Source organism: Eretmochelys imbricata, chromosome 24 (assembly GCF_965152235.1).
Source record: "Eretmochelys imbricata isolate rEreImb1 chromosome 24, rEreImb1.hap1, whole genome shotgun sequence".
NCBI lineage: Eukaryota > Metazoa > Chordata > Testudines > Cheloniidae > Eretmochelys > Eretmochelys imbricata.
Window position 1 is genome coordinate 4,052,097 of NC_135595.1, and position 24,639 is coordinate 4,076,735.

General features: G+C 55.0%; 1 protein-coding gene across 4 annotated transcripts in view; it reads left to right on the forward strand.

Moving 5' to 3' along the window:
* Positions 1-12,906: 12,906 nt before the first annotated feature.
* The window catches only part of ARHGEF11 (Rho guanine nucleotide exchange factor 11), an 83,936-nt gene continuing 72,203 nt past the window's right edge, over positions 12,907-24,639 (forward strand). For 2 of the 4 annotated variants that reach the window (XM_077841183.1, XM_077841184.1), the window contains exon 1: positions 12,909-14,509. In XM_077841183.1, the coding sequence (XP_077697309.1) occupies positions 14,475-14,509 (35 nt within the window). In that variant the 5' untranslated portion in view covers positions 12,909-14,474. Of the gene's footprint in view, positions 14,510-24,639 lie in introns of all 4 variants that reach the window. The other 2 variants (XM_077841186.1, XM_077841185.1) reach the window with 2 other exon arrangements.

The following is a 24,639-nucleotide window of genomic DNA, read 5'->3' on the forward strand; positions in this document are numbered from 1 at the left end:
CCCTCGACCAGCCGGCTCTCCGCAACCCGCCACTCGCCCTGTCAAAGGGCTGAGGAGGTTGATTTCCAGTGGGGTGCTGGCTGGGACCCCAGAAAACCAGCCACCAGGGTCTGCCAGTGACTCATCCTCATTCACCCACCAATAACCCCTCCACCCACAACTCCCTGAGGCAGAGCCAGGGAGGTAGGTGCCCCGAGTGTGCAGAGCCCTCTGTCTTCCTCTCCTGGTCTCAGTGCCCCACCCCGGTAGCCTGAGACATGCTTCATTCATACCTCAAACTTCCCCAGCCTCTGCTCTGCTTCACAACTAAACCTGGGTCCAGCCCAGCCCGGCCACTCTTTGTGATCAGACATCCTCTCTCCGGGACGGCCCATCCGGTGCCAGACCCCAGCTCTTCATTCGCTTTGAAGCTCTCGGCGTGTGTCGGGGTGGCGACCGGAGCTGATGTGCAAACAGGTTTGGAATCCCGGGGGAACCCCTGAGGAACACGACAAAGTTCTCATTTTCCTTGCCATTTTTTTCTTCCAAAGGTTTAGGTGGGGAAAAAAAGAACAAACAGATTGTTCAGTGTTTGGCAACAGGAAAATTTCAGCCAAAAAATTTCAAATTTTCAACAACCCCCGCACTCAGTTTAGCCCAAGACATCACCCGCAGAAATCTCTGCTTTGACTAAAAACTTGGTTTCTGTCGGAAAAAACCTTGAGAAGGGAAAATGTTGACTGGCTCCAGTACCGCTGCTGCTGGCTCATCCCCAGGGATCCCACGTGGGACGTCTGGATCAAAAACACGAGCCACCCGTGTCAGCAAAAGAATAAGGCCTGTGAGCTTGGGCTGTATCTGTCTCATCAACTTTATGCATCATCCAGCTCCTGGAGGGGGGAAAGCCCTGCATTGGGTCCGCATGGGGAGGTTGAAAGTGACCCAGTATTTCCCATTAAACACTCAGTTGCCCCCACAGGGTTATTTTACCCCTTTTTTCTTCTGGTACTCCCCAGCCACCGCCCCACCCATGCTGGGGACACGTTCTGAATTGCTCAGGCCCCAGTTCCCTTTGCCTGGCGACACTCTGGAAACCAGAGGGGGGGGTGTCTTTCCTCTCGACTTTCCTCCCTCTTGTTCAAACGTTTGTGTGGAGTGTTTGCTAAGTGCCTAGTTGTTGGTCCCCTTTGCCCTGCTGTTGGGTTCCCTCTTACCTCCTCCTCTGCCAGATCTCAAGTCTGGTCTTGGGCTGCGCTGCATTCACGCCCTGCTGAAATCAGGGGAAGGTCGGGGCCGTCCAGCGCTGAGGCAGGGGTGTTCTGCCTGGGGGGTCCCAGACCATTCAGCACAACAGGTGTCCTATGGAGCAGCTCGGCAGGGATCTTCTACCTGGATGGGCTGCTCCTTCCAGCATCAGAACAGGTGCGTTCTCTTCGGCTGGAGCCTGGAGGTTCACCACCAGCCCAGCCCGATTTGTCTGTATATACAACTCCCTGTGCCACATCGCCCTGACGTCTTCCCCGCTCCCCCTGTCCGGCAATGCCCTCGCGCCCCACGGCACAGTTTGTCAGTGAAATAAACGTGCACGGCCTGTCTAGTCTCACCCCGTCTGTATAAAAGATGAAACCAAAGCCGGTGAATAAAGATTGTTTGTAGACCAGAATCTCTCGGTTGTTTCCCCAAATCCCCATCTGAAGGGGGCTAAGTTAGAACGAAATCCACCTTGTCATCTGGGGGGTTGGAAAGGGTGCTGCTTGTCCAAATTCTTGACAGAAAATGCTCACCCCATGTTCCTGGTGGCCAGAGCCACTTATTCCTATGTGCCAGTAGGTGGCATGTTTTATATCACATAGGTCCTAGCTAGACATCAACCTAAGCCACAGTCATCCAAAACGGGATGTTCTTTGAAAAGAAATTAATTCAAGGAAGCCCTATGGCCTGTGTTATGCAGGAGGTGCGATCAGATGATCACAATGATGGTTATATTTGTAAAAAGAACAGGAGTCCTTGTGGCACCTTAGAGACTAACCAGTTTATTTGAGCATAAGCTTTCGTGAGCTACAGCTCACTTCATGGGATGCATACATCCGATGGAACCTGGTAACACCTGGTCACACCCATTGTTTCATGTTCTCTGTGTTTATAAATCTCCCCACTGTATTTTCCACTGAATGCATCCGATGAAGTGAGCTGTAGCTCACGAAAGCTTATGCTCAAATAAATGGGTTAGTCTCTAAGGTGTCACAAGTCCTCCTGTTCTTTTTGCGGATACAGACTAACACGGCTGCTACTCTGAAACCGGTTATATTTGTGTGGACAGGCGATGGCCGTGCCTGGAAATCCAGGTGCAGGGGGAAAGAAGACATAGCAGTGCGAAGGCTTTGCCGCGCTTGACATCTGAGCGGTGAAAAATTGCACATCGAGAAATTGACATGTGGAAAAGCACAGGCCTGGTCTAGCGGCCACATCTAAAAAAGTTGACCCCTGGTTCTTATTATTCTTTGTCATGTGGTAGCAGCTAGACCAAACTTTTGTGTGAGTGGCCCCTTTCACAGAGCAAGCTTCTGAGTGCGACGCCCCTTATAAATTAAAAGCATGTTTTTTATATTCAACACTATTATACATGCTGGAGGCAAAGCAGGATTTGGGGTGGAGGCTGACAGCTCGCGACCCCCCGCCCCCACATAATAACCTTGTGACCCCCCCCGAGGGGGCACAACCCCCAGTTTGAGACCCCCCTGAGCTAGACCATCCTGAATCAAGGTGATCAGGGTCCCTTTGTGCTAGGTGCGGTACATAGACCTAGGAGAACCGGTCCCTGCTCCCAAAAGGTCATAATCTAATAGAGAAGGCAGGCCTAGAGAGAATTGCCCAGCTGGGCAAAGATGAAGGGACTTGCTCTAGGTCACGTAGGCCGTGTGCAGGGCCAAGAACTGAATGCAGCTCTCCAGCGTCCGACACCAGTTCCCGACCCACAACACCAGCCTTCCCCGGGCCCCGGCGTGCTAAACAGCTGGTGGGAGCGAGCATATGAGACGAGCAAGCGCAGCTGGCGTGGATCTCGGGGCTAGGCTATTTCCCATCACCTCCATTGCTTCGTCTCTGATTGGCATTCTTTGCCATGCGGGAGGGGAGCCCCCCCAGGTGTGCAAGACGGTGGTGAACGGTGCAATCTCAGGGAGGCCTGGCTTGCCAAAGGTATTTCTGTTACACTGTGGCCTCTCAAAGCCGCCTGCTAATGATTGACTCAACGGTCTGTGTGGCGCTAGTGACCCCTAGTGACCAGCCTGGGTCATCGCCGATTCACCTCCTGCTCACCTGGCATTATTACAGTGGGGTTAATAGACAAAGCCTCCCCTCCCCTCAACTAAAGCTTTGGAGACACCAGGCAGAACACTTGGGGCCTCGGTGACGTAGCTTTCCCACATGGAAAATGTAGGGTCTAGACCCAGATCTGCCATGCAGCCTTGGGTACGTCACTGCCTGTCTCTGGGCCTCAGTTTCCCCTTCCACCCTTTCTTTAATAATCCCTTGCTCTTATCTAGCACTTTTCATCAGTAGATCGCAAAGTACTTTACAAAGGAGGGGGCAGCCCCATTAGCCCCATTGTACAGATGGGGAAACTGAGGCACGGGGAGGGGCAGTGACTTGCTCTAAGTCACCCAGCAGGCCAGCGGCTGAGCCAGGAATAGAATCCAGGTCTCTTGAGTGATTTCCAGCCCAGTGCTCTGTCCCCTGGGCAACACTGTCCCAGTTGGTTTCTTTAGCCTCTTTGGGGCAGGGAATGTCTCTTGCCATGTGCACGTGCAGCACCCTGCACAACGAGGCCCAAATCTAAGTGAGGGCGGGGCCAGGAATAGAACCCCGGGGCCAGTGCTCTAACCACTGGACCCTGCTGCGTCTCCCTTGGGGGGGGGGGGAAGACTTTTTTTCCTTTCACTTTCAGAATGTAAGAGCTCATGAACAGTGACCTTGGACAGATGGACAGCCAAGCGCCCGTCACTTACAGGAAAATAGTGACCGTATTCCAGAGTAAAGGCCCATCCGCCATGTACCTGTGCCCGGGCAGCCTCCAACGCCATAGAACCCCATTCTGGCTGGGAACCTGCCATAACGCCAATCACAGGAGGGCAGGTCAGTTCACAGCTGGGTTGGCACTTACTGAACACCAGAGTGGGTTTGAGAAGGAGTGATGGGGTGCACTGGTCTTTGGGGGCCCCCCGCTGGTAGCTGCAGCATCCTGACACGGCCGAGCCCGGGTTTATTGGAAGCCTCTTGACTCTGCTAAAGACAGAAGGGATAACGACATGCCCTGTTGCCTCCTGTGTGTGTGCAGTGCCCCGCCCCATGGGCTGATTGCGGTCTGCGAGCGTTACTATATTCGCAGTGGTATTCAAGAGGCCGGACAGGATCCCTGGGAAGCTCTGTGGAGTGGGGACCACCTTTGATCGGTGTTTGTGCTGCGCCTAGCGCCCTGAGGCTCTGGGCCAGGACCGGGGCGCCCTGTACCACAATACAAATAATAACGTTCACAGAGTTGTAGATTTCAAGCCAGGAGGGAACCGTTCTGCTCAGCTAGCTGAGCTCCCGCAGAGCACAGGGCGGAGGATTTCACCCAGTGATCCCTGCATCCAGCCCAGAGCTCCAGCCTGAGAGAGAGCGTGTCTCAACAGCAGAGACTGCGAGAGACGTACATATCTGATTAGACCAAACTGCACCCCTTCACGTTCCAGAAGGACACACGAATCCTCGAACCGATCAGACCCGGGTCAACATCATCCTCTCTCCGGCAGGGGCCAGCTTCAGAGGAAGGTGCAAGGACACTAATGGTACACCCTGACCATAGGGCTTTGTGGCTGACTTGCCCTGCCACTGCTTATTTCCTTGGGGCCGCAGCCCTTCGTTGCTGGGCATGCTGGCCCTTTAAGGGGAAGGTTGGCTCAACCTCACCTATCCCCAGTTAGGGCTGTGGTTGGATCAAGTGACATGCTTCCTATAAGAGGCAGCCTGCTTGGTCAGCTAGAGGAGTTGAGGCTGCTGTAGCAGGGGATACAGAAACCAAGAGCTGGGAACAGGTGCTCCTTGCTCGCCTGAGAGAAGGGTCCGGCTGGAGCTATGTGCAGTGAGGGGCAGCAGGAAAACCCTCTTCCAGTGTGGGAGGGTATTTCTAGAAGGAAGCAGCCTGGCTAGGACAGTGCAGGCAATGGGGCGTGTGACGAGGAACTATCACTGACTTGAGGATCTCGACTGGGCCTTTTAGGGAGGACAGGAGGCAGCTTCCCTACCTGCAGCTTCTTTTGCCCTGTGGTGAAAAGGTCAACAGGCTGCTGAACTGAGGGGGAGGCGGAGAGAGAGGAGCTGAGGCCTGGTGTACGTGAGACCTCCCTGAGGGCACCCCTGACTGAGGTGCCTCTGTTGGCACGTGACTCCAGGAGCTGGGGCTTTAAGAAAAGCACCGAAAGGTCACCAGCCTTGCAAGGATCCACAAATCTCTGACCAAAGTGCGTACACAAAGGGTGGTCGGGTGCATAAGGAGCTGGCCTGCAAATCAGGAGATCTAGATTCAATCCGTGACTCACTTAATCCCTCTGCACCCCAGCCCCTCCTCTAACACAACCTTCCTTTATCTCCACTCTTTGGACTGCCGGCTCTTGGTGCAGGGATTGTCTTGCTCTGGGTATGTACAGCCCCGAGCACCATGGGGCCTTAGGTGCTACAGTGATGCAGCTGGCACTGATCTAACCCTGAGGCTTTGGCTCTGCCTGTTGCTTGCTGAGCAGAAATGGCTTCACGATTTAAATCTTAATATAAAGCCAGTGAAAAATGTCAAGGCCTCCGTAGTCCTTGCTTTAGCTCTGCCTTAGCTTGTACCTGGGCAAGAAAGTGGGAGGGAGGTTGCAGAGAAGGCAGCGAGGAAGAATCTCTGGCCTTCCAAGCATCCGCAGGCCTGTGCCATCCCATCGGCAGACTTCCCCCTGCTTGGGGGGCTGCCCCCTGCTGGCTGGCTGGGGTGCATGCTCTAGCAACAACTCTGGACCGCCAGGGGTGGAGGTCGGTTGGGGCCATGCACACCTAGAGTGCCAGAAGAACTGAGTTGCTCAGAAGATCCTGAAGACCTCCCCCATGTCCTCTGAAGATCCCGCTTCCCCCCCGCCCCCCACCCCAAACTTCCTGGGCCTGACAGCACCCTGGTCGCTTCTCACAGAGTTGCTCAGAAAATGGATTTTCCAGCCTGTGAAAACTGAGATTTTTTATTTTTAAAAAGCTTCCATCCCCAAGCCGGAATTCTGAAATTTTCACAAAAGTTAAATTCCTCCCCCCTCCCATCCCCCCAAAAAAGTTTTGAAACCATGGGAATTTTTTTCAGTTGTATTTGAAACACTCCCTTTTAATGCTTTTCATTTCAAAATGTACTTTGATTTATACAGGAAAACAAAAGTGGTTCGGAAACAACAAATCAGAGGTGGTTTGGTTCCAGTGGTTTTCAACATTTTCAAAATGTCCTTTGTCCCTTTTTTGTTTTAAAATGACTTTATTGGTCGATCAGCCTTTGGGACATTTGGGTTGTGTCGAAATGGCATTTTCTGATGGAGAATGGTTTAGACCCTTTTCCAAGCGGCTCAAAGCAACTTTAAGGGGTGTTGTGGGTTAATTCTTCTCACCCCCAAGGGAGGGTTGGGGAGTAGTGGGAGTGTCATGGCAAGGAAGGTGGGTGTGAAGGGGTTAAACACCTCCCAGCTGTCACAAAGTTAAGCCCCAGGGTTAAGGGGAATTGAACCAGGAATGGCGCCTCTTAGTGGAGGAGCTAGGAAGTGCAGGGAGCTAGGAGGGTGCTGTTTACCGAAGCCGGGGGGAAAGAGGGGAGCGAGCATAAGGCTGGTGAGTATGGTCCTCCCGTCTCGTGGAGGGGGGGGAAACTGAGGCACAGACCATGTAAGGCTGACATTTTTGAAAGCAGCCACAGATTTTGGCTGCCTCAAGTTTTTTTGGGGAGCCCAGCTGGAGACTGGGCTCTCCTCTGCCCCACGATTTGTGGGGTGCGCTTACATCCGTGTAAACGGGAGGGGGTGTGTGAAAAATGCTGCATCCCGGTAGTTGCGCTTCACGCTTACTTTGCTCTGATGTAAACGGGGCTGCTCCAGGGTAAGGAAGAGTCCGCCCCCCTCAGTGCTGAATTCTCTTCCTCGAGGGGCAAACTGGGGGCTCCTGTGTCCCCAGGGTGCCGCACGCTGGCAGCCCCCCCGGGCGGTGTGTCTACACGAGGGGCGCGACACCCGCGCTGATAATTACGAAGTGTCCAAGACAGAGACCAAACGTGGGCGTGGAGTAAACAGCTGAACCTCCCCGTCCAGCCAAGGTGGGTGACACCCCCAGAGAGGGGAGTGGGGTAGGGGTGGGGAGGAGGGGAGGGGAAAGTTTCCCAGGGAGAATTGTCCAGATGTCACTTTCATTTTCACTCTCTCCTGCCCACCTTCCCAGCGGCAATCAAGGGGGACCAGCTCAGCCCTTCCCAGCACTCTCACCCTTGGGGTAACCCCCTCACCCCACCGTACCCCAGTAAGGCTGTTTCTTGCTCTCCTCCCCAGCGTCCTCATGAGCAAAGGGGGGGGGAAGAGGGAGGAGTGTGAATGTGAACCCCTCTCTGATACCCCCAGGGGAAGAGGGATAGGGGACCCCCAGGGGAAGTGGGGCTGTGAAGGTGGGGGACACCCTGGCACCCCAGGGACAAGAAGGTACGGGACCCCAGGGGTAGGGGGGTCTGTGAGGGTGGGGACCCCTCTAGCACCCCCAGGGGCAGGCAGAGTAGGGGACCCCAGGGGAAGGGGGGCTGTGAAGGTGGGGGATCCTTCTGGCACCCTGGGGACAGGAGGAAAAGGGGACCCAAGGGGAGGGGGTGCTGTGAAGGTGTGGGATCCCTCTGGCACCCAGGGGCAGGAAGGTTGGGGACCCCAGTGGCAGGAGGGGAAGGGGGGCTGTGAAGGTGGGAGATCTCTCTGGCATGTCGGGGGCAGGCAGAGAAGGGGACCCCAGGGAAGGGGAGCTGTGAAGGTGAGGGATCCCTCTGGCACCCCAGGGGCAGGCATGGAAGGGGAACCCAGGGACAGGAGGGGAAGGGGGGCTGTGAAGGTGGGGGATCCCTCTGGCAGGCGGGGAAGGGGGGCTGTGACGATGGAGGATCCATCTGGCACCTCAGGGGCAGGTGGGGAAGGGGACCCCAGGGGCAGGAGGGGAAGGGGGGCTGTGAAGGTGGGGGATCCCTCTGGCACCCCGGGGCAGGAAGGTTGCGGACCCCAGGGGCAGGTTGGGAAGGGACCCCGGGGGAAGGGGGGGCTGTGAAGGTGGGGATCCCTCTGGCACCCCAGGGACAGGCAGGGAAGAGGGCCCCAGGAGAAGGGGGAGCTGTGAAGGTGGGGGATCCCTCTGGCACTGCAGGGGCAGGCGGGGAAGGGACCCTGGGGGAAGGGGGGGCTGTGAAGGCGGGGGATCCCTCTGGCACCCCAGGGACAGGCAGGAAAGAGGGCCCCAGGAGAAGGGGGGGCTGTGAAGGTGGGGGATCCCTCTGGCACCGCAGGGGCAGGCGAGGAAGGGACCCCGGGGGGAGGGGTGGCTGTGAAGGTGGCGGATCCCTCTGGCACCCCAGGGGCAGGTGAGGAAGGGGGCCCCGGGGGAAGGGGGGGCTGTGAAGGTGGGGGATCACTCTGGCACCACAGGGGCAGGCGGGGAAGAGGACCCCGGGGGAAAGTGGGGCTGTGAAGGTGGGGGATCCTCTGGCACCACAGGGGCAGGCGGGGAAGGGGACCCTGGGGGAAGGGGGGGCTGTGAATGGGGGGGATCCCTCTGGCAGGTAGGGAAGGGGACACCGGGGGAAGGGGGGACTGTGAAGGTGGGGGATCCTTCTGGCAGGCAGGGAAGGGGACCCTGGGGGAAGGGGGGGCTGTGAAGGTGGGGGATCCCTGTGGCAGGCGGGGAAGGGGACACCAGGGGAAGGGGGGGCTGTGAAGGTGGGGGATCCCTCTGGCACCCCAGGGGCAGGCAGGGAAGGGGGTCCCGGGGGAAGGGGGGCTGTGAAGGTGGGGGATCCCTGTGGCAGGCAGGGAAGGGGACACCAGGGGAAGGGGGGGGCTGTGAAGGTGGGGGATCCCTGTGGCAGGCAGGGAAGGGGACACCAGGGGAAGCGGGGGCTGTGAAGGTGGGGGATCCCTCTGGCACCCCAGGAACAGGCAGGGAAGGGGGCTCCGGAGGAAGGGGGGGCTGTGAAGTTGGGGGATCCCTGTGGCAGGCGGGGAAGGGGACACCAGGGGAAGGGGGGGCTGTGAAGGTGGGGGATCCCTCTGGCACCCCAGGGGCAGGCAGGGAAGGGGGCCCCGGGGGAAGGGGGGGCTGTGAAGGTGCGGGATCCCTGTGGCAGGCGGGGAAGGGGACACCAGGGGAAGGGGAGGCTGTGAAGGTGGGGGATCCCTCTGGCACCCCAGGGGCAGGCAGGGAAGGGACCCCGGGGGAAGGGGGGGCTGTGAAGGTGGGGGTTCCCTCTGGCAGGCAGGGAAGGGGACACCGGGGGAAGGGGGGGGCTGTGAAGGTGGGGGATCCCTGTGGCAGGCGGGGAAGGGGACACCAGGGAAAGGGGGGGCTGTGAAGGTGGGGAATCCCTCTGGCACCTCAGGGGCAGGCGGGGAAGGGACCCCGGGGGAAGGGGGGGCTGTGAAGGTGGGGGATCCCTGTGGCAGGCAGGGAAGGGGACACCGGGGGAAGGGGGGGCTGTGAATGGGGGGGATCACTCTGGCAGGCGGGGAAGGGGACACCGGGGGAAGGGGGGGCTGTGAAGGTGGGGGATCCCTGTGGCAGGCAGGGAAGGGGACACCGGGGGAAGGGGGGACTGTGAAGGTGGGGGATCCCTCTGGCACCTCAGTGGCAGGCGGGGAAGGGACACCGGGGGAAGGGGGGGCTGTGAAGGTGGGGGATCCCTCTGGTACCCCAGGGACAGGCAGGGAAGAGGGCCCCGGGGGAAAGGGGGGCTGTGAAGGTGGGGGATCCCTGTGGCAGGCGGGGAAGGGACTTCGGGGGAAGGGGGGGCTGTGAAGGTGGGGGATCACTCTGGTACCCCAGGGACAGGCAGGGAAGAGGGCCCCGGGGGAAAGGGGGGCTGTGAAGGTGGGGGATCCCTGTGGCAGGCAGGGAAGGGGACCCCGGGGGAAGGGGGGGGCTGTGAAGGTGGGGGATCCCTGTGGCAGGCAGGGAAGGGGACACCGGGGGAAGGGGAGGCTGTGAAGGTGGAGGATCCCTCTGGCAGGCAGGGAAGGGGGGGCTGTGAAGGTGGGGGATCACTCTGGTACCCCAGGGACAGGCAGGGAAGGGGACACTGGGGGAAGGGGGGCTGTGAATGGGGGGGATCCCTGTGGCAGGCGGGGAAGGGGACATCGGGGGAAGGGGGGGCTGTGAAGGTGGGGGATCCCTGTGGCAGGCGGGGAAGGGACTTCGGGGGAAGGGGGGGCTGTGAAGGTGGGGGATCACTCTGGTACCCCAGGGACAGGCAGGGAAGAGGGCCCCGGGGGAAAGGGGGGCTGTGAAGGTGGGGGATCCCTGTGGCAGGCAGGGAAGGGGACACCAGGGGAAGGGGGGGCTGTGAAGGTGGGGGATCCCTCTGGCACCCCAGGGGCAGGCAGGGAAGGGGGCCCCGGAGGAAGGGGGGGCTGTGAAGGTGGGGGATCCCTGTGGCAGGCGGGGAAGGGGACACCAGGGGAAGCAGGGGCTGTGAAGGTGGGGGATCCCTCTGGCACCCCAGGAACAGGCAGGGAAGGGGGCTCCGGAGGAAGGGGGGGCTGTGAAGTTGGGGGATCCCTGTGGCAGGCAGGGAAGGGGACACCAGGGGAAGGGGGGGCTGTGAAGGTGGGGGATCCCTCTGGCACCCCAGGGGCAGGCAGGGAAGGGGGCCCCGGGGGAAGGGGGGGCTGTGAAGGTGCGGGATCCCTGTGGCAGGCGGGGAAGGGGACACCAGGGGAAGGGGAGGCTGTGAAGGTGGGGGATCCCTCTGGCACCCCAGGGGCAGGCAGGGAAGGGACCCCGGGGGAAGGGGGGGCTGTGAAGGTGGGGGTTCCCTCTGGCAGGCAGGGAAGGGGACACCGGGGGAAGGGGGGGGCTGTGAAGGTGGGGGATCCCTGTGGCAGGCGGGGAAGGGGACACCAGGGAAAGGGGGGGCTGTGAAGGTGGGGAATCCCTCTGGCACCTCAGGGGCAGGCGGGGAAGGGACCCCGGGGGAAGGGGGGGCTGTGAAGGTGGGGGATCCCTGTGGCAGGCAGGGAAGGGGACACCGGGGGAAGGGGGGGGCTGTGAAGGTGGGGGATCCCTCTGGCAGGCAGGGAAGGGGACACCGGGGGAAGGGGGGACTGTGAAGGTGGGGGATCCCTCTGGCACCTCAGTGGCAGGCGGGGAAGGGACACCGGGGGAAGGGGGGGCTGTGAAGGTGGGGGATCCCTCTGGTACCCCAGGGACAGGCAGGGAAGAGGGCCCCGGGGGAAAGGGGGGCTGTGAAGGTGGGGGATCCCTGTGGCAGGCGGGGAAGGGACTTCGGGGGAAGGGGGGGCTGTGAAGGTGGGGGATCACTCTGGTACCCCAGGGACAGGCAGGGAAGAGGGCCCCGGGGGAAAGGGGGGCTGTGAAGGTGGGGGATCCCTGTGGCAGGCAGGGAAGGGGACCCCGGGGGAAGGGGGGGGCTGTGAAGGTGGGGGATCCCTCTGGCAGGCAGGGGAGGGGGGGCTGTGAAGGTGGGGGATCCCTGTGGCAGGCAGGGAAGGGGACACCGGGGGAAGGGGAGGCTATGAAGGTGGGGGATCCCTCTGGCAGGCAGGGAAGGGGGGGCTGTGAAGGTGGGGGATCACTCTGGTACCCCAGGGACAGGCAGGGAAGGGGACACTGGGGGAAGGGGGGCTGTGAATGGGGGGGATCCCTGTGGCAGGCGGGGAAGGCACACCGGGGGAAGGGGAGGCTGTGAAGGTGGGGGATCCCTGTGGCAGGCGGGGAAGGGGACACCGGGGGAAGGGGAGGCTGTGAAGGTGGGGGATCCCTCTGGCAGGCAGGGAAGGGGGGGCTGTGAAGGTGGGGGATCACTCTGGTACCCCAGGGACAGGCAGGGAAGGGGACACCGGGGGAAGGGGGGCTGTGAATGGGGGGGATCCCTGTGGCAGGCAGGGAAGGGACACCGGGGGAAGGGGAGGCTGTGAAGGTGGGGGATCACTCTGGTACCCCAGGGACAGGCAGGGAAGGGGACACCGGGGGAAGGGGGGCTGTGAATGGGGGGGATCCCTGTGGCAGGCGGGGAAGGGACACCGGGGGAAGGGGGGGCTGTGAAGGTGGGGGATCCCTCTGGCAGGCAGGGAAGGGGGGGCTGTGAATGGGGGGGATCCCTGTGGCAGGCGGGGAAGGGACACCGGGGGAAGGGGGGGCTATGAAGGTGGGGGATCCCTCTGGCAGGCAGGGAAGGGGGGGCTGTGAAGGTGGGGGATCACTCTGGTACCCCAGGGACAGGCAGGGGAAGGGACACCGGGGGAAGAGGGGCTGTGAATGGGGGGGATCCCTGTGGCAGGCGGGGAAGGGACACCGGGGGAAGGGGGGCTATGAATGGGGGGGATCCCTGTGGCAGGCGGGGAAGGGACACCGGGGGAAGGGGGGGCTGCTCAGCCGCAGGAGGAGGGATTAGCTGGGGGGGGGGCAGGGATACCAGGCAGCTCCCCTCCCTCCTCCCGCCGCAGCCTGAGCTGGCCCCAGCAGGGCAGGGGAAAAGGCTGCGGCTGCCCCCTCCTCCCTGCCCTCTGTCACCTTCCCTCCTTCCTCCCCTCCCCTCCCCTCCTGGGGTGGCCTCCCCCCCCCCCTTCCTTTTCCTCTGGGAGAGGGAGGGAGCCACTGGAGCCGGGGGGAGGCAGGGCTCCAGAGAGGAGGGGAGGCAGGGCTGGGAAAGGCTGGGGATTGAGAGCTGCAGCTAGGCCGCTCCCTGGGCAGGATCCCACCCCAGCAGCCCAGGGGAAGGGGCTTTGGCACCCAGGGGAAGGGGCTTTGGCACCCAGGGGCTCGGATTCGCCCCCCCCTGCCATTTCCAGGGGCTGGAGGAGCGCAGGAGCCGGGCAGCAAAGAGCCAGAGAGGGAGAAGGGGAAAGAGGAGAAAGGGGGTGGAGAACCCCCCTTCCCCCAGCTGGGATGCACAGAGACCAGCAATCATAATTCAACCAGAAGGGGACAGGCTTTTTACTTGGGTTTCTTCCCCCCCCCCCAGCTTCCCTGCCACTTAATGCAGTGAGAGAAGGAAGAAAACAGGAGGCGGGAGGGAGAGATATACAGGGACCTTTCAAACCAGATTTGCCAGCAAGCTCCTAACAAGAATTGGTGCAGTGTTGTGGTTTGTTTTTTCCCTTTTTTCTTCTTCTTCTTCTTCTTCCCACTGAAAGACTCAGACAGAGGAAGAGAGAGAGGCAGAGAAGCGGATGAGGGAAAGGGAGGAAGAGAAATAAAGAAGGAAAGAATCTCCATTTCGTGGAGAGGGGGAGTTCGCAGGGAGTGATTCATTTTAGGCTGCAAGGAAAAGGATATTGGGGTTCAGAGGCAGAGTTCAAGAAAGGGGTCATTAGGCCTGGAAAGGTGGAAATTGGGGAGTCTTTTGAGGAACCAAACAAGAATTGCTATTTATTTTCAGGGAGCCTGTGGATTTTTTGCTTTCGGAAGCTGGGTTTGCATGAGCTGGTATTTTATCTTCTGGGTTTGTTTTGTTTTGTTTTGTTTTTAAGGAAGAAACCAATTTGTTTCAAGTTTTAAGAACCTTAAAATGCAGTTTGGGGGTTTAAAAAATTAGGAAATCTTTTTTATTTAATTTTTTTTAAGTGTTGAACTGGACTCAGAAATAGTGTACATATTATTGTATGATTTTTTATTGATTATTTATTTTTCAAAGATAGTAAGGAAAGACCAAGCTGTTACCCTAAAAGAAGTGCCAATTTGTTGGAGAATTTGAGCTTCTGGTATTTTTTTTCTGCTACAATTTTTCAAGTATTAGGCGAGGGATTTTATTTTAATTCTTTTTTTTTTTTTTGGTCTCTGCCCTGCAAACAGAAGAACAGCTGTTAAAACTGGATTATAAGGATGTTTTTTATCTGTGTTTTGCAGTTAAGACTTTAATATTTTGAAGAAAAACTGCTTTGTTTCCTTTTAATTTTCTTCGACAGCATCTGTAACCTTGAAAAGACTATTTTTGGGCGTAATATAAAGGCAAGTGCATTTTTTAGGTTTTTTTAGAAGAAAACAGGAGGGGAAAAATTAAAAAAAAGAAAAGGAAAAAAAAAGAGACCATGTTCCGACTCCAGCTCAAGATGGACCTGCAGCTTCCAGGATCTTGGTCTGTTTTCCTCTTCTGGAATTTTTTTTTTTCCGGGAGGGTGCGATTTTAAAATTATAAAAGCAGCAAAGAAAGCAGAGGACCCTGGATTTTTGGATCAGCGAAGGAGACGAGAAGAATCATGAGTGTGAGGCTTCCGCAGACTGCACTAGACAGGTATGTGTTTGTTGGGTTATTTATTTTTTTGTCCTCTTAATGCTCGTGATTGAATATCAAATTTAGTGATGCTACTTTGGGATTTTGGTTCATTTTTCTGGGCAGGGCTTGTTTTGAATTGAGGAAACTGGCTACTTTGCTAGTTTGAGTGTGATGCAAATGGGGGGAGTTGTTGGGGGCTACTAGTGGTGCTACACAAATTGTGTATGGGGTGTTTTGTGTGTGTGTGTGTGTGTGTGTGAGAGAGAGAGAGAGAGAGAATTGGTATGTGGGTTGTGAGGATCTGCAGGCTGGGGAATGCCCTGTTTTGTTTGTCCACAGGAGGAATTGTGTGTGTGGTTTTTCTACATAAAAATGCTTTTAAATAATTTTATTCTCAGTGTGCGAGTTGCTCCCTGTCTGGGTCACCCCCCTCCCCCACTGATCCTCCAGCTTCCTCTGTTTCCATCCCTATGCAGACTGCAGTGGGCTGTGGCTGGGCCTAGTCTAGGATGGGCGTTATTACATGTATGGTACCCAGGTTCCTCTGCAGACTGTGTGGCCGCTTGGTAAATTACCTAGATAAGCTCCCCTGGAAGAGGAAATTCCCTCCCCCTCTCATGCACCATGTCAGTACTTGATCCTGCAGTCCTCACGCAGGCAAGGCCCCCACTGGAAGTTAATGGGAGTTTTGACTGCAGATGTGACCCCTTTAGTGTGGTCTCTGGTGCCTGGAGTAAGGTTGTTGCAATCTGCCAAGTGATGTTGGAGAATGTGGATATGCCAGGCGGCAAGTGGGGTGTAGGCAGTGAGGCTAGTTGCTGCAGTAGGGTGGTGGTAATGGATTGGGACAGTGCCATGCTTGCTGGGGGCTGGGGAAGGCTATTGGATTGAAACAGAGGGGAGAGAAGTGCAAGGGGGATTACTCCCCCACCTCTTCCCAAAACAAAAGTCCATGCAGAAAACACTGCACTGATTCTTTCCTGGAATGCAGTATTCTCCTTTCACTGCTATCATTGGTTTAATATCCTCCCGTGTGGAAAGACATGAGATAAAGCCGGTATTTTAGTGCATTCTGCATGCCTGGGGTTCTATTTTTATTTATTTAGTTTTTTGGTCCTATCCCTTTCTGTGCTGCTCAGAGGATTTTTATCATCCACACACACTCAGATTTCTAAATGCCACCCAAGCAGGAGCTGATCCATGGAGTTTAATCTCTCACGTGTTTTCTATAAGTTAATAATAACGAATAATATGGTGCATTTTTAAAACTAACACTTTTCATCCTCTGAGGAACCCCACTGTGCTTTAGAAGTTGCAGGCTAGGCCTGCATGCTCTTCCTAGCAGGTGTACTGTTTACTACTGCAAGTAGTCTCACTCAGTAGCAAGCACTACTCCAGCTAGTTAAAGTCACGTCTACACTCGAGGTGCTACAGCTAAACTGCTGTCGTGTAGATGCTTCCTACAGGGCCAGAAGGGGTTTTCGGTCGATGTAGGTAACCCACCCCACCCGCCCCCGGTCGGTGGTAGCTAGGTCGACAGAAGAATTCTTCTGTCAATGTAGCCGCATCCACACTGGGGGTTAGATCTGCTTAACTGGGGCGGTCAGGAATGTGAACTTTCCGAATCCGTGACGGCCGTAGCTAGGTCGATCTAACTTCTAAGCGTAGACTAGACCCCAGGGTTTGGAGTGTTGGGAGATGGCTTCACTCTGAAATGCATCCACCCCTAGGGTGGAGGATGTCAACAGCCAATGGGGAGGAGCGAGGAACGAACCCCTTATTATGAAAAGTTCCACAGGACCTTTGCAGTGCCTTCAGCGCCGTCCCTGCTAGGATTCGAAGTGGCTTGTATTTCGGCACGCTGTGGTACTGTGTCTCTGACACCTGCCTCTGGTAGCAACTGGCTTTGGGCTGGTAGCTTCAGCTTTCCCTGAGGAGTGTTGGCTGTGCAAACAGCAATGGTCTTTCTCTGTCCGTTCAATCTCAGCTACTCCCTGTATTAGAACAAATACAGATTTTGATTAGGTAGTTATTAAACCCTGATAAGTTAGGGCCTGGTGATTCATTTACTTAAAGATATTTCTCTTGCTCTCATTGCCACAGTAGTCAAGTTTCTGTAGGCAAATGAAATCACTGCCAGAGGTGAGGCCCCACCCCCAGGGTCAGGTAATACTGTGGGCAAGCCAGGGGGCTGGCTGGGGGTGCTAAGCTGAAAGTTTGAAGCACCTAAACCACCTGGAAATTAAAATCTTTCTTGGCCGCGGTGGGCCCTGAACTCTGTGTGTGCAGGATTTCAGCTGTCGTTGAAGCTTGTAGCCCTCCTGGTTATGACGATATAGCCTTACAGCCGCGGACCCAGGCAGGGCTGTCTGAGTCTGCACGCAGGCCACCCCCGGGCCTCTGCTGATGCTGGGAGCTTTCCGAAGGAGCTGTGTGATTGTCAGGAAAGCGGTAGGATGCAGAGCTGGGATTGGGACCCAGTGGGCAGCGGCCAAACCCCCAAAAGTCCTGCTGACTTGGTGCGGCTGCTGAGGGGTGTGTGGGAGGCTGTGGGCTGCAGGAAAACACCCTGCAGCTGTTTATGGGGGAGAGGACAAAGGACCCCAAAATGGAGTAGAATAGTGGGAGCCTCCCTCTCCCTCAGTCCCCACTGGAGCCAAGATGCTGGGGGAGTCGGGGATGGTAGAAGAAAATAGTGGATACCTAGCAGATGCCATTCCAGTCCTTTTTACTTCTCCCTGATGGCTTCTGCACCCATATTCCAGTTTCCGCTGCGGCCCTTTGCTCCCCAGTCAGCAAGCTCTGACATCGGGGCATGCGTCGGGGTTCCTTTTTTTCCCCAACAGCAGAGGACCCAATGGCCAGAGGCTTCTGAGAGAAGAGCACGGACAGCACCCCGGTGGGAATCCCAAAACCCTTCCCAGTAGCTGTGGGTAGCAGGTGGTCTGAGGTTTTCACTCCAGGACACAGGAGGCTATCAGACATTCCTAGCATTTGTATCGGTCCCCGGGAAGGTTCATTTGTTTGGTTTGTCCCTGCTGATGTAACACGGGTTACATTCTTCCTCTGATCAAAAGAAGCTCAACCCAAGCCTCCGAGGCCCGCAGCGGTTTGAATCCTGGAAGAGACCCTGCTTATGTGATGGCCGACACACCAGGGATTGAATCCGGGGCCTCCAGAGCTGCTACAGCTTGAGCCAAAGAGTGACGGCGCTCTAGGAGGGGCTGTAACAGACTCCTGTCCCCTGTGGATCAGGCACAGGGTTGCAGGGTGGAGACAACTCTGTTTAGCTACCTGGGCGCACCATAGTTTGCTCTGTAGGACTCTCTATCCAGGACCATAAAAACCTCTGTGCTGTCTGCTTTGCAGGGGATGTTGCAGACCTTGTTAATGTCTCTTCTTCCAGTTGCGTGGCAGCCTGGAGGCTGCTGGGCTTCCACCCTCCGTCCCGCAAGCGGCTCCGGTTCCAGTTCTGCGCAGCTGGCATGAGAAGTGCAATGTCAGTGTAGCACCCAAGGGCGGAGCGCCTACTGAAGTGAGCGAATGGAGACGCCCCTCTAGCTCAGCTGGATGGCCACCTGCCTGAGAAGCCGTTTACTAGTCCTTCCTCCGGCATCTCCTGCCTGCGCTGGGATAGCAAGCGCCTTGCTGGTGGTGGTTTGTACTGCTCTTGTGCTTGGGAGCCCAAGGCGTGGACCAGGACCCCAGTGTGCTAGGCGCTGTACAAACAGAACATTTACAGGTGTGTGTTGTGCCTAGCTGGGGCACACAGGGGCACAGTGTGCCTAGGGAGTTAAAGGAGAGTGATTACAAAGTGGCTGCCTGTTTCTCATACTGGGTCAGACCAATGGTCCATCTAGCCTTGTAGCCTGTCTTTCCAACAGCGGCCAATGCCAGGTGCTTCAGACGGAGTGAACAGAACCCGCAATCATTGAGTGATTCATCCCCTGTCAACAACTCCCAGCAAACAGAGGCTAGGGACACTCAGAGGTCGGTGTGGCATCCCTGCCCATCCTGGCTAATGGCCCATCCTTCTCAGTGCCAGTAGGGCACTGGTGGCGAGGGGGGCGTGATGCCTTCTGTGCCCTGCAGGTGTGGGCTGGTGCGGGTGGCAAGCGAGGCATTGGTAGCGCGGCTGTCTGGGGTAAGCTTTCTCCCTTGGAGCCCGGGGTGGCCATATCACGTGATAATTCTGAGCCCTTGCACAGAGTTTCTCGTCCGGGGATCTCAAAGCACTTTTCAAAGGTCGGTTTGGGTTAACAATCCTTGGGTGGTGGTGATCAGAGAAATGAGGAAACCCCTTGGCTCCACGCCATATAGTGAGGCTCACAAACAGAACCCAGCTAGAAACAGAAACCTTGAGCCTTAGTCGCTAGTTCACACTCCTTCTTTGAACTGGAAGTAGAACCCAGGAGTCCTGAGCTGGGACTCGAACCCAGGAGTCCTGTGAAAACCGCTAGGTAATGCTGCTTTGAGACTGGAGTTCGTGTTGTAGAGTTACAAAATATACTACCCTAAACAGGGAAGGGAAAGTGCAGCCAAAAATAGAAAGGAGAAATAACAAGGTTTATTCCTCTGCTGTTCGAATACCTTTTGCTTGTCACGTAACTGGAGCTTGTCAGGAACCTTTATGCCCCGATGAGTTTGCAATTTCTCCGCATCTCAGTTGGGGAGGTATAGGGCTGAAATGCAGCTGTACTGTGTGGCCATGGTGATGGGCTGTCAGTCGGAGGAGGGAAGGATTTCTGCCCTTTTATCCTCTGCAGGTTTCAGTTCCTCGCAAGCTAATGAAAGCAAAATAATCGGCTGCAATGTCCGCAAAGCGCTCTGCAATTTTACTAGTTAAATCTCCACAGGAAGCGGCCCACTTCTGCTCCAGCGCAGCAAATCAGATTAACTGTCTGTACCAGACAAGTGTTGGAGGGGGTGGCTCAGCAAGCTACGCATCCGTCTCCATGGAATCATGGGTTCAAATCCGTGCCTGGGTCCTCTCAGCTCTTCATCCTTACAAGGTCGAGGAATTCAGCTCCCCGCTGGCTACAGCGTAGGAGACGTTAATAAAACTAGATCTGGACTCTTTCCCCCACACGCCCAGGTGTTAGAGTGCGTGACAGAGAGATGCAAAGGTGATTCTTTTGTAGGAGAATGGGATTGGTCCTGCCCACTGCCGCTGTCGTGCTCTGTACCAGTGAATTGCTGTCCTCCACCCCAGAGGTGGCTGCATTTTGTTGCTAGATTTTGGTACATACAGGTATCGGTGCTGTGCTGAGCTGGCAAAGCCCTGCTCAGAATCTCATTAAAGACCAGGAAAGAATAATTGCATGTGTGTGAATTTGATCAGGAATCCCAGCAGCAGGGCTATTGGAATGGGATGGTATTTCAGGTTTGGATAGGTCAGTGAGGCTTTATCGGGACCAGAGAGGCCTGCTCAGTGGAAGACAAAGGCCCTATTATGGGCTTTGCTTGCTAAATAACCTTTCTGGTGGCAGGTAGTTCCTTTGTTTGGCCTCTGATTTGGGCCCTCTATTCTGTACTCTGCAGAACCTTTTACCTTTTAAATACGTGTAAGTTTCTGTTTCTTCTCCAGGCCACAGTTAGTACTGGGATGATGATATTACCCTAAAAAGAAAAGGAGTACTTGTGGCACCTTAGAGACTAACCAAAAAGTGAGCTGTAGCTCACGAAAGCTCATGCTCAAATAAATTGGTTAGTCTCTAAGGTGCCACAAGTCCTCCTTTTCTTTTTGCGAATACAGACTAACACGGCTGTTACCTGAAACCTGATATTACCCTAGCGATTATATAGTGCAGTTCATCAGCAGATCTCAAAGCACTTTACAAAGGTCAGTATCGCCATCCTCATTTAACAGCTGGGGAAACCGAGGCACAGAGAGAGGATGTGACTTGCCCAAGGTCACCCAGCAGGCCACTGGCAGAGTCTGGAACAGACCCAGGTCTCCTGGATCCTGAGCCAGGACTCAGTCCCCTAGGCCACACTGCCGCTCCATCATCAAAGTTGTATTTCTCCCCTACGGATCATCTTATTTCTCTCTCCTGGTGTGGCCTAGTGATCTGAGTGCTGCTTGCATCAAATCCCATCTCTAACGTGGTGGCACATGTGCCTCTCCATGCCTTGGTTTTGGGGATATCGATGCCTCGCAGCAGGGTCATGGGGACCAGTTGGTAAAGGTCCTTGGATGGAAAGTGGCAGAGTTTGATGCCCTGGGCCTGGGAATTTCCTTGCCTGTCATGGTTTCAATACCAACTTCCTACAATAGGCATGAGGCTTCAGCCAGGGTACGAAATAAATCCGGCTGTGCAGCCATATTTAGTGCCTCTGAGGTTGAAGCTATGCATTACATGGTTATTCTTGTCCTTTGGGTCTAAAGGCAGAGACATGGGCCCTAAGTCTTGGTGGTCTGTTTTTTATTTTACTCCTGTTGGCTTTAATGCACTGGGTCAGAATAGACCAGAGTTTGTTCCTGCTGCAGCTGATTGGAGTGCCAGCTTCCGGACCCTGGCATGCACAGTAGGGAGGACCCCGTATTGGCAGCCCGTTAGAATGAGCCTTCTGTCTCAGCACATTGTGCCCGAAAAATGAAATAACTTCTGTGAGTAATTGAGGGACAGAGGCAGATTGTTCACGGCATGGCATGGAGAGATGCTTGGGATATCAAATTGCAGTGAGCAGTTTCCCTGTTCTGCTGGCGTTGGCCTCGCGTCACCCGCTGGAATCCCTAGTTAGCCGGCTCTTTATCGTCTGTGTTACAGTCCCGCTTCTGGGCGACGGCCACATGGATGTGACATTGGCACAGCATTGTCTTGTAAGAATGAGCCTGCTTCATTCATACCAGCAAGCTCTAGCGTGGAAGCTGTTCCCTCTTGGCGCGTTTTCTGCAGAGAACAAGGTTTCCTTTCCCCCTTCTTGTGGAAGAAGCTGGGACGGGGCATTGTAAATATGGCCTTAGAAGACTTGACACTCACTTGAACAGCTCCTCAGCTCTGTTTGTTGAAGTGGCTGGATTCTGTGATGTTGCGCCGACTGGGAAGATCTCTTGCAGGCCTGAACTTCCATCCAGGCCTGCCTGAGGACCTGATCTGGACACTTCGAATGTGCCCATCACAGTGGAATCTAGGCACCATCAAGTCTGACTATGTCAACACATGCCACTGCATCCACTCTTCGTTTTGGTTGGAAAACCTTGCCTTCATAGCCTAGAAGATGCAAGTAGAGATGTACCAACAGGGCAGCTGTTGATTATTCTGCAGTTGGAATGTGGCATTTTTCACAGCAGGTGTACAGTTGATACTGGGGAACACACCTCCCAGTGACCCCGATCCAGCAGTCCACTGGAGATCTCCTGTAAAAAGTACACACCTCTTTAACCCCTGGGCCATGTGCCCTGTCAGAGGTGGGAATGGAACCCAGGAGACCCGAGTTCTATCCAAGTTTGCTGTTGGTGGTTACTGGGCTATGGGGACTTTAACCTCTGGGTGGCTGATCTGACTGTAGCCCAGGTGAGTGGTGAACAAAAGCTGTGGTGATCTGATGGCTGGTCCCCCCCTGTGCGGAATGTTTGGTGGGTCTCTGCCTCCTTCCCAGTATCCACACAAGCCCATCACTACGCTGGCAGTAACTGGGCATCCTTGTTGAAAACCTCCACAAGGGTGAGTGAACTACATGCAGGAGGGAGTCCAGTCTCAGGAGTCTTTCCAGGTTGGGGTTGAGGCACGCGGGGAGGGAGGATAGGACTGGTTTGCGGATAAATAGAGAGAGAGAGCATTTCTGCCTCCAGATCTGTCGTTCTGGCCACTTTCATCAGCCCTAAATTCTCACTCTTCAAAATAAACAAACCAGACAGATGCTGGTTGCACTTTCCTGCTGCAAGGTTCTTGTTTCCATGCTGAGAGAGAGTGTGTGGGTGGTGGTGGTGGTGGGGATGGACTGGGGATGGAGGGCAGGTATTTGCTGGGAAAAAAACACTTTCTTCATGTAAATTTCTAATAAACCGAAAAAACCATCCGGAAGACTAAAAATAAATAGGGTATGTCTACACCGTGGAGACGATAGCCCCGTCTTGCAGATACAGCTTACGCTGACAGAAGTTGGTTTCCTGACAGTGTAGGAACATCCCCTTTGCTCTGTCTAATTCTTAGGCGTGTGAGGCTGTTGGTTAAGGCACCTGTCCAATCTGGTCTTGAGGCGAGGATTACTTCCTGATTTTTCTCTCTATTGCAGTCAGCTCATGCCCTGAAGCATGAGACATGGTTACTCTTAACTTGTGCTGTATAAGTGCAAATACTGGGCTTAACATTTTCTAGCCCTTTTTGTTTTTAATAGCCAGATTGTCCTCCGCTGCTTTTATCTAAGCCCTTGTCTTGTCTACATGGTGGAAGCTGACTGGCCTCTCTATTCCAGAACAGCTCTCTCTGTGGACACACTGTTCCAGAGTGAAAGTGACTTTTATTCCAGAATAAGTGTGTCCACACAGAGAGTGGCTCCAGAACAGCTAAATTATACTGGAATTATGATGGTTTATTTCCCTGTGTAGACGAGGCTTGAGGCACCAATCACCACAGTATCTGTGTCAGTGCATCTGCAACTTGGTCTCAGCTGGTCTCTTTTAACACGGGCATTGTAGCAGTGTGGTGTGAACCTGGTCCCATTACCACACTGTCCTGTGGAAACTGATACCCAACTGTGTCTTTGTGCAGTGGAGGACCCAGCAAATAATTGCACCGGCATCTTTGAGGTGGAGAGTGAATGGGGGTGGGGGTTGATGGCTCTTCTGTGTCGTTTCTGGAAAGTTATAGGATCGTACCCCTCCTTTAGGGCTTGACCCTGAGGTGTGCTGTTCCTCTAAAGGGAGTTGCTTCCTTATAGAATTAATATTCCTGGGCCATGGAGTGTAATACGCGATTATGCTCGTGATAAAAGGAGGAGCATTGGTTTGGGGTCGTGGCGTCAGTTTGGAGTCATGGCATCTTATTTTTGAATAGGCCTTCCCTGTTTTAAATGCAGAGCACATCTGTAACCAGCGAGAGAGGGCCTGGCTGAACTGAATCAACACGGCTTTTTAATAGCAGTGGCCTACATCTGCTGAGGTCCCTTCCAGCCCTACATTGCGATGATTCCCTCAAGATGTCATCTAGTCCAGCCACCTGCTCTGAGGAAGGACCAAGTAAACCTAGGCCAGCCCTAAAAGGGGTTTCCTTCTCTTAAAAACCTCCAGTGATGGAGATTCCACAGCCTGCCTTGGAAGCCTGCTTCAGAGCTTAACCACCCTTAGGGCTAGAAAAATTTTCTTAATGTTTAACCAACATCTCCCTTGTTGCAGATTAAGCCCTCTACTTCTTGTCCTACCTCCAGTGGCCATGGAGAGCCATTGATCACTGTCCTCTCTATCACAGCCCTTAACATATTTGAAGACTTTCAGGTCCCCCTTCAGTCTTCTTTTCTCAAGACTAAACATGCCCGTTTTTTTTAACCTTTCTATATAAAAGGTTTAGAAAACGTGACCTATCATTTTTGCTGCTCTCCTCCAGACTGTCTCCAGTTTGTCCACATCTTTCCTAAAGTGTGACACTTAGAACTGGATGCAATACTCCAACGGAGGTCTCATCGGCACCTAGTAGAAAAGGACAGTGACCTCCTGAGTCTTACATACAGCACTCCTGTTAATTAGGCTTTTTGCAGCTGCATCACACTGTTGATTCATATTCAGTTTGTGATCTGCTGTAACTCTGGATCATTTTTTTTTTTTTTTTTTAAGCATTACTACTCTCTGGCCAGACGTTCCCCCTTTTGCAGTCGTGCATTTGATTTTTTTCCTTCTTAAGTGTAGTACTTTGCACTTGTCTTTATTGAATTTCATGTGTTTGTGAGGGGGAATAATACACACACACACACACACACACACACACACACACACACACACAAAATCTCCCAAGGCCTGTTTTGCCACTGCCCTGCACTATGTGTAGTCTTTTCCACCAGGGCAAAGTAGGTGTGAAATGCTACAGCTCTGTAATTGACCCCACACAATGCAGGGTGATGGAAAGTTGGACCCTACCATTAGAGGTGGTGTGATGGAATTGGTGTTGATTAACTCATTCTTACTATAAACCCTGGGCTTATCATTTCACCAT